This window comes from Sprattus sprattus (genome assembly GCF_963457725.1).
Source record: "Sprattus sprattus genome assembly, chromosome: 10".
In the NCBI taxonomy this organism is placed as follows: Eukaryota; Metazoa; Chordata; class Actinopteri; order Clupeiformes; family Clupeidae; genus Sprattus; species Sprattus sprattus.
This window is the reverse complement of record NC_137908.1, coordinates 22,226,575-22,238,736: the sequence shown is the minus strand read 5'-3', so window position 1 is coordinate 22,238,736 and position 12,162 is coordinate 22,226,575. Positions and strand designations below refer to the sequence as shown.

The 12,162-nt window shown below is 39.7% G+C and overlaps 1 protein-coding gene across 2 annotated transcripts in view; it reads right to left on the bottom strand.

Moving 5' to 3' along the window:
* Nucleotides 1-331: 331 nt before the first annotated feature.
* The window catches only part of ip6k1 (inositol hexakisphosphate kinase 1), a 54,101-nt gene continuing 42,270 nt past the window's right edge, over nt 332-12,162 (bottom strand). For both annotated transcript variants that reach the window (XM_080846625.1, XM_080846626.1), the window contains exons 4-6: nt 8,434-8,615; nt 4,039-4,214; nt 332-1,557 (exon numbers count right to left, since the gene is read on the bottom strand). In XM_080846625.1, the coding sequence (XP_080702751.1) occupies nt 952-1,557; nt 4,039-4,214; nt 8,434-8,615 (964 nt within the window). In that variant the 3' untranslated portion in view covers nt 332-951. The remainder of the gene's footprint in view (nt 1,558-4,038; nt 4,215-8,433; nt 8,616-12,162) is intronic.

Below are 12,162 nucleotides of genomic sequence, written 5' to 3'. Positions count from 1 at the left end.
TACAGAAGGGCGTTGAAACCAAAAACAATGAAAAGAAAGATGGCTCCAGAAGAACAGGCTAGACTGGAAAAGTAAACAACAACAAATGCAATGAAATGGAGCTGGATAAGATGGCTACTATAAATCAACATTAAAATAAATAAATGACCTGTTTATATGCAATTCCCAAACAGACAGGCTGTGGGGTAATTTTCACTTAATCCATAAAGTGGTAGGGTGAGTTCACCTTCTTTTGGTTTCATATAAAAGGAACCTGGTAACCTCAAAACTCCCTTTACAATAAAGCCCCCCCCCCCCCCCCCCCCCCACACCCCACCCCACATCACAGGGACACTGTTCCACTGCCTTGCCCTGCTTGGTAATACTGATATGGAGGATGATGTTTTTGTAGGACACCCACAGCCATCCAATCAAACTGCCTGCAAGTGTCAACACACAGACTTGTCCCTGCATAACCAACCCCACAGTGTAGCGGCAGGGCCTGACCCTGGACTAGCCCTGAGCTGTGGCTGTCTGGCAAATACACGCCTGCTTTACAATACTAGGGCTTGGCCACATGGTGGCAACATGCCCTCTTCACATAGTAGGCCAAAGCAGCTCATATCCATAGGGGAGTGGGGACTGCATCTTCTCCCCAGGCCCTCAGAGACAAGCAGCAGGATCATCCTCACTTGAGATGGCCATGGAGAGAAAAGACGAAAGAGCCCTCTACAGTCTCTGTTTGCATCGATGCAAAGCGGCTTCTCCCTATTTTCTATGTGCTTTTTCTTCTCACAGATGTCTCTTAGCTCTGTCCAGTTTTCTTTAAGGTAACATCAAGGATAGGCTTTGTGAAGAGTCAAATTAAATTGAGGTTGGACAGACAGAGGGAGTGACGACAAAATGAAAGAGGGAAAGTTAAAAACAAAAAAACTAAACAGTTAATCAAGTGTAGAGGGCTGGTTTTGTCAGTTACTTGTTCTCTTCCCTGATAGCCTCCAGGACCTTGATGAGGCTTTCTAGTCCAAACACATAGCCCCGATCAGGCCCATCATGCACCGTCTGATCATCTCGGAAGCCTTTAAAGGTGCTGTGGGCAAAATCTATCATGCGGACGTCCAAACTGGGGGCCTGCGGGTGGGCTTGGCTGTCCGAGAGGGGTCGAGGGAGGGGGACGGGGAGCTCCTTTGGAGGTGGGAGGAGGTCTACAGGTGGTTGGGCACCTGGAGCAGTCTCAAAGGATTGTGGGGGTCCCTGTGGGTTGAGTGGAAGCAACAGGCCTTGACCATTATCCTTGTCATTGGCCATGAGTTCAGCTTTGGTCCAGACCTCAGCCTCAGGCTCCTTGCCCTCATATATGATGAGCAGTGAGCTGGAGTAAAAGCGGTATGAGGCCTGCCGCTCCAGCACTGCTTTCAGACTGCGTAGCTTGCTGAGAATGGGCTCAAACAGGTCCCTCCTCAACTGGGCACCATTGTGCATGAACTGACGGAGAGCATCTCTGAAGCCCTCGATGGACAAGCCGCGACCATAGTACTTGTTTAGGCACAGATAATGTCCTGTATCCATCTGGTACACCTGAAGAGACAGAGGGGAGACAAACGATAATGATAATGAACCACACAGCAGGTGTACAAAAGACACACATAAACGCACAACCGCATTTAATTTAAAATGGACACAGTGCCTGCCAGATGTTGTGGCCTCTTTGTAGTCTGTTCAAATGGAGCTGCTTTTGTCTTTGAGTGTCTATTGTTTTTAATTCAATGTTCCTGAAAAGCACCCCCATACACAAACACACGTATGTATATACACATAAAGAGACGGCTAAATTCATCAATCATTGAGGTCCTATTAATGCAGATTAGCTGAGCATACATGCATGCCTGGCTCACTGCTATCATGACAGGTGTGGTTTTATGATTGGGGGCTTGATGCTATCTGTGGGAAGACAGAATTGGTGATGACTGGGAAGACCAGATAAAGCTAAACAGAGGCAGGCACAAAGAAAAAATATCAATCATGGTCAAGATCTTTGTCAGGACTCCTATAATTACAAAACAGGAAAACCATTAGTGAGTGCTGCTTCCTCTGCGAGGAAGGGTACATCACTGCCCTATCTACTTACTTTTTCCAAAGTGCAAAAGGCAACATCAAATACTAAAACACTAAATGCTGAATGTACACATTCAACAGCACATTATATACACTCAGAGATGAACATCTGTGCAGTAAGTACACACTGGTTTGGCTGCTGACTGTAAATGATTTACCGACATGACTGATTTGACCCTATGTGCATTATATGCCATTTCCACAGACCCCCACTGCTGACAATACACTGGCCAACATTCTAGGCCCAGCGCAATGGACAAAGTTTCTAAATTAGAGTTTGTACACTACTACAGTCAAATTCCTTCAAAAAAGATCACCAAGTGCATTTTCTCTTTTAATTTCAATGCCTGAAATTCCCTGCATTCAAAATGTATATCCCAACACTATTGCATTTGACATGCTGTTTAAAATAACTACCGACTTGGTCATATAATTAAGCAATATAGTACGAGTGGGAGTGGGGAAGGTAAGGGATAATCCCACAGGTGGTGTTCGGCCGTAGCCACCGAGGCTGGAGGCCGAGTGGCGTAGGCAACAACACCCGTGGGACTATCCCTTATCTACCCCACTCCCACGAGTGCTATATTGCTTTTATAAAACAATTCTACAGTCAACAAATCAACATTTCAAGACGAAGTTATTGATTAAAAAGTGTTTATTTCGCCAATGTTTCTCCGCAACAAAAAGTAGTTCCATTGTCAACGTCTTGGTTTGGAATTATAAGAATTTTGAATTAACGGTTATCATCAATGCGCTAAAGAATGTTTCATCGCGGAGTGATTTATTATTAGCTGTGAAAAGTCCGAGTTGGTATGTTGGCGGATAATTCAACTCATGGAACGTCTCTCGTCCAATCAGAAACAGATAAATAACGTGATAGAACCCAATTGTTTTTAGAAATGTGCTATAATGCAAAATTAGCTTCCACATGTTCATATGGTGCTATGCTGTTTTGTGTGGTGACGGAATGAAGGAGATAGGCAGATGTGACAAGATAATGCTGTAATAATTTGTAATTGCGCAAATTCAAGGATTTCTTGCAACACTTGGGACGTTTCTCTGTGCTCATGTTACATTCTAATTCAAATGAACCGTACACATTTTTTAGGGTGGTTTATGTTAATAAGGCCAAGGCCAAGTGCATCCAGTTGACCTCACTGTTTTTTTATTTATGTTAGGCCTACTGTACCTAAACTCAAAGGCAAAGATCTCTAATTTCATTAATGGGCAACTGGCAACAAGCAAAGCATTGCTGCGCATGATCTAAAGCTGATTAAATAACTTGGCAAAATCATTTTGCTAATTTAATACCATGAGCAAGATCCTAGGCGAAAACATGGAGGGGTCATTGCAATGCTCCCGCACAATAGCCTTGGTTTATGCATGATGGACTTCGAAATTAGGGCCCAAAATTGTGTATTTCGAATGCATTTATTTACATTCATCTGTCGGCCAACCAGTCTTAACAGGCGGGAGTCATTTTACAGGTCACTGTCACTGATAGTAAATGATTTCTAATATTTTCAATACAAAAACATTAGTCGTTGGCCTAATAATTACAATTGAATTCAGCAACTTCCTGCAAGAAATCACCGCATTGGGGCCGCTTCTTGTCACAACACAACTGGTTGACACAAAACCTCTGCGTATCAACTTAGCGAACTGCACTGTTAAGCCATGGTAAGACTGTTTACTTTCAAGTGTTGTGAAGAACGTTATAATTACACATTCTGTGCACACACATCCATAATCATAATAACATCTAGTGAAACTCAAAGAATTTCCTAGTAGCCTCTTGGTAAAGCATGTGCCTCCCAATCCCATAGTTTAAATGCCAACTCTTTATCTTCTTGTGCTGTGGCTTGATCTCACAAATTGTATCATATGTAATAAACATGTCTTAATGAATGTAATTAGAGGTCATAGAGGTCAAAGGTGACTCACCTGCATGCCACAGACTCGCACTCCCAGTGTTGCAGAGGTGCTCTGCTCGCATTTCTTCATCTGGCGTGCAGCCTTCTCCTCTGATGCATCGTCCCCGTGCTGCCGGGTGCCCATTTTCAAGTCCAGGATGCAAGGATAGCTGAAGTGATGCACCACATTCTCCAACAAAAGGAATTCTGGGAGGAGTCAATGGTCAAGGAATTTTGATCATTTTTATTTTATCAGCTCAAATAGTTCAGGTAGCCCCTGTGGGCACCTTTCAGTTCAGGCCCCCAACACACCCTGAGATGGCTTCATCAAAACACTTCTTTCAAAATTGTGACAACCAGGCATGAGCTTTTGGTTGCCATGTGTGTTAGGAAGCTGATTAAGATAATATAGCCCATAGTGTGCAAAGCTGTTATCAAGACAAACAGCGACTACTTTAAGAAATCTAAAATATGAAATTGTTTCCTTTGTTTGATTATTTATATATATTTGTTATTTCATAGTTTCATAGATTTTCTATTTATCTACAGTATAAAAAAAATTGTAAAAATAATAATAATTCATAATTCTAAAAAGGGCCTTGAGTCTCCATAATCTTCGTTCAAAGAAAAGAAAGAATAAGAACTTCTAAAGAAGATCCAAAGAAAGAAAATCCACTCGATGAATCACTTCAGCTACACTAGAAGCAATACTGCTAGCATTATGAGGTAGGGCTCAGATACAAGTTCTGAAAGGTAAGAAATGTGTCATATAAGTCTATCCCCATTAAAAAACTGAATGGCCTAAATGGTTTGCAGTTGGCTTGAGAAGGGAGTTGAAGGTCTTCACTACCTTTAGTCATTGTACAATGGGTAATCCCGTACTGTTAAAAAGATGCACTCATGTTGCCGGCCATTTGCACATACAACTGGCTTTGATCTGGTTTTCCTCATCTGGCTCAGGTGAGTGGGGCAGCCATATGAACAACACAGAAGGTCAATTTGAATGACAGCAGCACAGTGCATCCTAGATGGTATTCAGACATCACTGAATCGTTTTTATATTACTGATATGAACATCTAGCCTGGATACCAGCCCGAACGCCGCCCACAAAATTTTTGTTCTGGGAAGTTCGGTCTGGCGCTGCTCGATTGGGGAGACAATATCAGTTTTCAGCAAAAGGATCTCACCAATGACATTGTCAGGGTGGGCTTTATACGATGATGGACAGATGATCAACCAACGCTTGAGTAGATAGATTTGAAATAGTACCAAGATGGCAGCGTCTCGGGAGCCTGTTAGTGGGAAATATTTTATGTGAATTAAGCTATCTACACGACTTTTTTTTCTACATTGACTTGGTTAGTTGTGTATGTGCAACACGAATGTTGCAGAGTATTGTTTGTCTTAACTAAAGCTCTCTAGACCATTATTGTGAGGTTATTGCTAACGCTTAGACCAAATATCCATTGAAACACATAGTAGCTAGCCAGCCTCACAGCTAATAAGTATAACGTGAGCAAGCACATCTCACAGATATTGACGGCGCATTCATTTTGAAAGAGGAACAGAGAAACGCGATTAAGGCATTTGTCGATTGAAAAGATGTTTTTGCCGTCCTTCCTACGGGATCAGGTAAAAGTTTAATGTATCAGATGGTCATACTACGTTGCTCTGATTGGTTCTAGGTATCCAATTGAGCGAAGAGGTATTTTCTTTCCTGTTTCGTTGAAACAGGCCCCATAATCACAGCTCAATGGAGCAGGATCAGACTCATATTCTGACTAGAATTATGAGTATGACATCGTCAGGCTAATGAACATAATGAAAATACATTAAATATGTGGTTGCCACCAAGGTCCATGAAATAGTTGCCAATCATTACAAATTGGTTACCCATGGCAAAAGCTAATGTCAAGCCCTGTGAGGCAGTTTGTTCAAGAGTGAGACAGAAGTCCTTAAATGATGAGTCATATGACTATATATAAGAATGTGAATAATGTGAAAACTCAGACATAGCAAACTCATGTTCCATATTGATAAATATAATAAAAAATTCCAAGCTGTCTCATTACTCCATCCAACCGGTGTGTTCATGTACCACTGCATTCAAGAGGGCTTCAGTGTTCTTGCATTGTAATGCTTGGCTTCCTTACTCTTCAGAATAGACAAAATAGCAGTGGCTTCTGCGAGGGTGGTGTGTTTCCCACCAGCACTGCTGTCCAATTTGGGACTAGAAGTTCAAGTCCTCATTATGTCTGACTGAGGTGAACCGCTTTCCACTAACCAACTTCCATGAAAGGCCAGTGCAAAGGAATAGCACAGGCATAAGCACAGAGAACACTTGAATGAAAGGCTGGATTCTGTGCTGTTCTTTAAATTATCTGGCTATTTATCCTGTCAAAACAATGATGGATCAAGGTTAACAAGTACAAGGTGGCCAACAATTTGAGTTTGTTTCCACTTTTCTTTGCCATCATGAAATAAAAGAGCCCTGCCAATCAGGAATGTGTGCAAGAGTGACCCAGCTTTTGTTTCAGCAGCTACATGACGGGACAGGAGGCTTCAGCCGGGAAAGCATTACCGCTGTTCTACCATTAAAGCCGGGAGCGCTGTTGCGTCATTCTACCTTTAAGGCCGGGAAAGCGTTTGTGTCTTTTTCTGTATAAGGGGGGTTTTTGCCCAAAGTGTCGGCCTCTGGGCCAATGAAATGCATCAGAATAGACATGTGATAGTGCCTCAAATGTTTTGCCATTAGTAGTTTTAAAAAAAAATCGTTGGCTTTCTCGCTTTGCTAAGTAACGTCTCCTCCGCGACAGCCAGGATTATAGCTCAAAGTAAATTAGGCAAGGAGTGAGTTGTGACTGGAGTACTGGTAGTTACAGAATATGGTTATCTGTAGTTGTTAACGATTGTTACTTGCTTAAATGTAGGTTTACTCGAGGTAAATGAAAGGGAATATGGTATCATAGAGGGCTATATTAACACTAAGCTAGCTTGCTATGTTGTTAAAACTTTCTCCAGTGAGCGAGTGTGAACGAGCAAATTATATCGACAACTCTCTATTCTTTGCATTACTATATATTCTAGTATTTCAAAACAATAATCAGTCCCTATAGAATGTTGTTTATAATCAGTTAATGCTACTGAATCCTCGTTTGACTTTATTATAGTGAATGCTTTGGTTGCCTTCCATTTCAGCCCAGCATACAGTATTTATCAGTTGATAAATAAGATGTACTTGAAATTTGTTTTGTTTTTTATTTGAATTATTTCTGTTTTTTCCCTTTTAATGGAATATTTGACACTAAACTAGTTCATCTGTATCTCAGTGATAGTATCCAAATGAGCATAAAAATATCACTGGTATGTAAAAACTACATGGACAACAAAATAGTTATAATTGTTGATCAAAATCTTATTCCCTTCTGCTCATAATACAACAAGTAAACAACTCAGAGGTTGACACTGTCAGGTCCATTCTCCATCCATAGTGTCCAAATGAGCATTAAATATCCCTGGTATGTAAAAACTACACGGACAACAAAATAGATGTTAATCGTATTCCCTTCTGCTCATAATAAAACAAGTAAACAACTCAAAAGTTAAAACTTTCCCTATAAGAATTATATATTTATAATTATATAGTTATATACTTTATTTCACTTTGTTATATACTTTGTCATATAGCTTATTACATTTTTTTCTACTGTTTTGTGCTGATCCTGCACTTTTACATATTTTGTTTACTTTTGAGAAGGTGTATGTAAATATTGTAAATATTTGTAAATACAAATTCAAATTCTCATGAAAGCCACAGGTGTAAGCTCTCAAATACTTTTTGAATTGTGTTCCTATCTGTTACAGGGGCTGAGAAATCAGTAATGTAGTAGGCGTTGACACAATTGCTGAATTTCTAGAAAAACTTCAGGTTTTGGGGGCTTTTCTGAAATCGCCTATAGGTTTTACAGGCATTTTTTCCAGGCGCTTTAGGCCTAAATGGGTTAAGACAAATAAGGGTGAAGAGAAAGGGGGACAGAAGTGAAGATATCAGGAGGTTGTGAAGAAGTTCAGGAGGTTGTCCTTTGAAGGTTTCCATCATGAAACCAGTAACTGCAAGATAATAAACTGAAAACTACAGTCCTGTGAAGACATCAAACATGTGATATTATCTGGAACAATTGCAGCCAAGGAACACTGGCAAAAAAAAAAAAACTAACAAAAACTAAAACTTTTGAACTGAGAACACTGCAGTCTTTGGTTGAAATGTACCTTCTAGATCATTTAAGAGATATATCAAATATATATATCCAGCCCTTCACACCCCTAGAACAATTTTCTTCTCGTCATGTCCACTATGAAACACAAGCCCTACAATCCCCAGAAACCATGCATGATATGAGGGAAAGAAAGTGGAAGGCAGGATACTGTAGAGTTTCCTATCTTTGGATTCGGACCGCATGCGATTAAGCTGTTGCTTGTGACACCGTAGGCTCCACGGGTTGTGGGTAATCTTCTCTGAACTAAGGCCGCTGTTTCCATCCAGCATCTGGAATGGCACCTCTGAGTGCATCTGCAGTTCTAGTCGTGGGCTCTTCAATTCCTGCAAACTGGAATAAGAGTAAAAGAGAAATTTACAACTAGCCTATACATCACTGTATGAGCATGGTACTCTTGTTAAAGCCAGAGGAACGCAGAAGACCACAGTCAGTCATTCATTCAGTGTTTCTTAGTGGCATTAAAGCCTTTCTTGGTGCAAGTGATGCTGTATGTCCATACTAGGGCTGTAACGATACACTACCTCACGATTCGATTCGTATCATGATTCTTGACCCACGGTTCACGATATTATTGTTATTATTATTTTTATTTTTTTACCTCGCGATTTTTAAAATATATTTTCTAATTCACATTAGAATAAGTATGAGCTATAAAAAAAATGAAGAAACAATTTATAACCAAATATTGAGGTTTTTATTACTCAAAGCAATGCTGTTGAAAAACATTCAACAAACTTCGGAACCTGTTATCTATCTGCTGAGCAAATGTCAGGCTCATACAAAAACATTAACGTGAATTAATTGATGCTAATACATAGCGCGGTCTCTATAGGATTTCCCATATACGTTAGCATTAAGCTGACGTATTTTCTACCGCAGTAAAACATGCAATACTATGTGATTGTTTTTAGAAAACGAATGTTACGTGATGAGATTACTAAAATGTAGTCTGCATGTCTGATCAGTTTAGCAGTGCTACCCAACGCAAAGGTTTGAAAAGAACTTCAAGCTTCAGACTTTCTGTTAGGGAAACAGCTTTCTATCTGCCAAGCAAATGGCAGGCTCATGACAACACACGCAACCTTTGGGAGCATGAACTGCACAAAGTAAATTTTGCGCAACAATTAACCCCAACGCTGAAGCAAGCAGCCGCCTTTACTAGCGAACCAAACTTTTTGTATCACGTAACCGCTGAGGGCATGTCGCGGTTCTGCCTCCTCGCATCGCGATGCAGGTTCGTGGCCCAAAGTCTCGCGATTTCTCGGTTCGATCCAATATCGTTACAGCCCTAGTCCATACAGAAACAAAGTATAATAGATTATTATTATTATTATTATTATTTATTTATATATTTTATTAGTGTTCAGAATCTCTCATACACATATTTCAATTTTTCAGATTCTATGTATAGAAATAAAAGAAAAACAAACAAACACATATGGAAGTAAAGAAATAAAAACAATATCAACATAACAAAACTATAAATAAAACAGGGAGAAATCATTTTCCATAGAGTAAAGAAATACAGTCAGGCCATTTATCTGTGACATAGTTGCACCACTTTTGCCAGTGCTTAAGAAAAGTTTCCAGTCTTTGGTTAACATGAGCTGTAATGTGCTCCATTCTGTAGATTTCTGTTACAATGTCTCGCCATGATGTTATTGTAGGACACTCTGGTAATAACCATTTTCTTGTAATAGACTTTTTATAGGCCACCAGCATTGCATTTATCAAGAGTCTGTCCCCTTTCAGCCAACTTTGAGGTATATTTCCAAGGTACAGAGTCTTAAAGTCCAAAGGAATGTCCTCGCGAAAGATGTCCTGTAAAGCACTGTGTATCGCCTTCCAAAAGTCTTTAATGATGGGACAGTCCCAGAAGATGTGATAATGGTTTGCACTTTGGTGTCCACACTTTCTCCAGCAAACGGGAATATTATTGCCATAATGAGATGTCTGAGATGGTGTAATGAAATATCTAATACAGTTTTTCCAGTTAAACTCTCGCCAGCTCATTGAACTGGTACATTTCCATTGGTACCCCCATATTAATGACCATTCTTCCTCAGAAATATCTATCCCAGATTCCTTTTCCCATTTTGCTTTAATGTATGATGTTGAATGAGTTTTAAGATCTAGAAAGCGTTTATATATGGCTGATATCACCCCTTTACTACAATTTGACTTGTATGCTCTTTTAAACAGTTCTATGAAACTGGAGTTTGCTTCTGTTACATGTTTAACACTTTTGTCAACATAATGCCGCAACTGTAAGTATCTAAAGAAGTCCTGTTTCTCCAACAGATACTTTTCTTGAGTCGTTTCAAAACTAAACAGTATGTTTCCATTCATAATATTGCATAAGGCTGTTATTCCATTATCTCTCCATTTTTTGAATCTGGTGTCCATTTTATTTGGTGTGAAGTCTGAGTCATATCCACACCATTTAAGTGACAGTAGATCTTCTAATTTATATTCTCTAATGATATTTTTCCATACCTTCAGTGTTAATTTGACCCATGGATTATCAGAACTTTTATGTATTGTTGCAGTTTCGAGTCAGCTATAATTGCCTGTATTGGAATGGGAAATATTTTTTCTTCAATGTCTTTCCACTGTGCATCATACCAAGGATCGCACCAGCATATTATGGCTCGTCTGGGCAGCATAGTAGTATTCCTTGAGGGCTGGCAGACCCCATCCTCCTTTCTCCTTCACTAACTGCAGTGTTTTGAGACGAACTCTTGGTCTCTTGCCTTGCCACAAGTATCTAGACAACATTTTGTCCCATTCACTAAGCTGGTTTTGAGAAACTTCTATTGGTAGGGTTTGAAATAGATATAACAATCTGGGTAGTATGTTCATTTTAATAGATTGTATTCTTGAGCTGAAACTAAAGAAAGGGATGAGGTTCCATCTTGTGATATCTTCTTTGATTTTTTTGTGTAAGATCTTTTGGGACAGTTATGCCTAGATATTTAAAAGATTTTGCTTGCCATGACCACGGGTATTTGCTCTCTATTTCTGATGTTGGATTATAGTTATACGCTCGTAATTAGGTTTTATCCACATTAACCTTATATCCTGATAATTGCCCATAAGTCTCCATTGCCAGCATCAGCTGTGGCAAAGAGTGCATTGGTTGGCTAAGATAAATTAGTACATCATCTGCATAGCATGCTAGCTTATGCTCTCTATCCGCAAGTTGAATGCCTCCTATTTCTCTATTTCTCTATCTATGTCTTATATATTGGGCTAGTGGTTCAAGGAAAAGTGCAAATAATATTGGTGACCAAGCACAGCCCTGTCTTGTACCCCTTTCCAGGGTAAACCTATTTGATAAATAACCATTGACCTTGACCCTTGCAGTAGGATTATTGGATAATGCTTGTATGGTTTTAATAATCCTGGCATGGAAACCAAATCTATGTAGAGTTCTGTAAAGAAAATCCCAATTGACGGAGTGAAAAGCCTTCTCAGCATCTATACTAATTACTATTGCTTCCATTTTGTTTTTTTGCTATATGATTAAGAATATGTAACGACCTTCGTATATTGTCTTGTGTTTGACGTTGGTGTATGAAACCTGTCTGATCGTTGTGGATCAATTTAGTCATAAACTTTTCAAGTCTTCTGGCCATAATAGAAGTAAACATCTTATAATCTATATTTAAAACAGATATTGGTCTTAATGAAGCACACTCCGTTCTATCCTTGCATTCCTTTGGAATGGCAGAAATAATGGCCTCTTTCCAACTAGGAGGTGTTTGTGCCTTTTCCAGGACCCAGTTTAGTGTAGGAAGTAAGATAGGAATCAGCTCATTTTTAAACTCCTTGTACCACGCAGATGTATAACCATCGGCGCCTGGCGCCTTCGCTA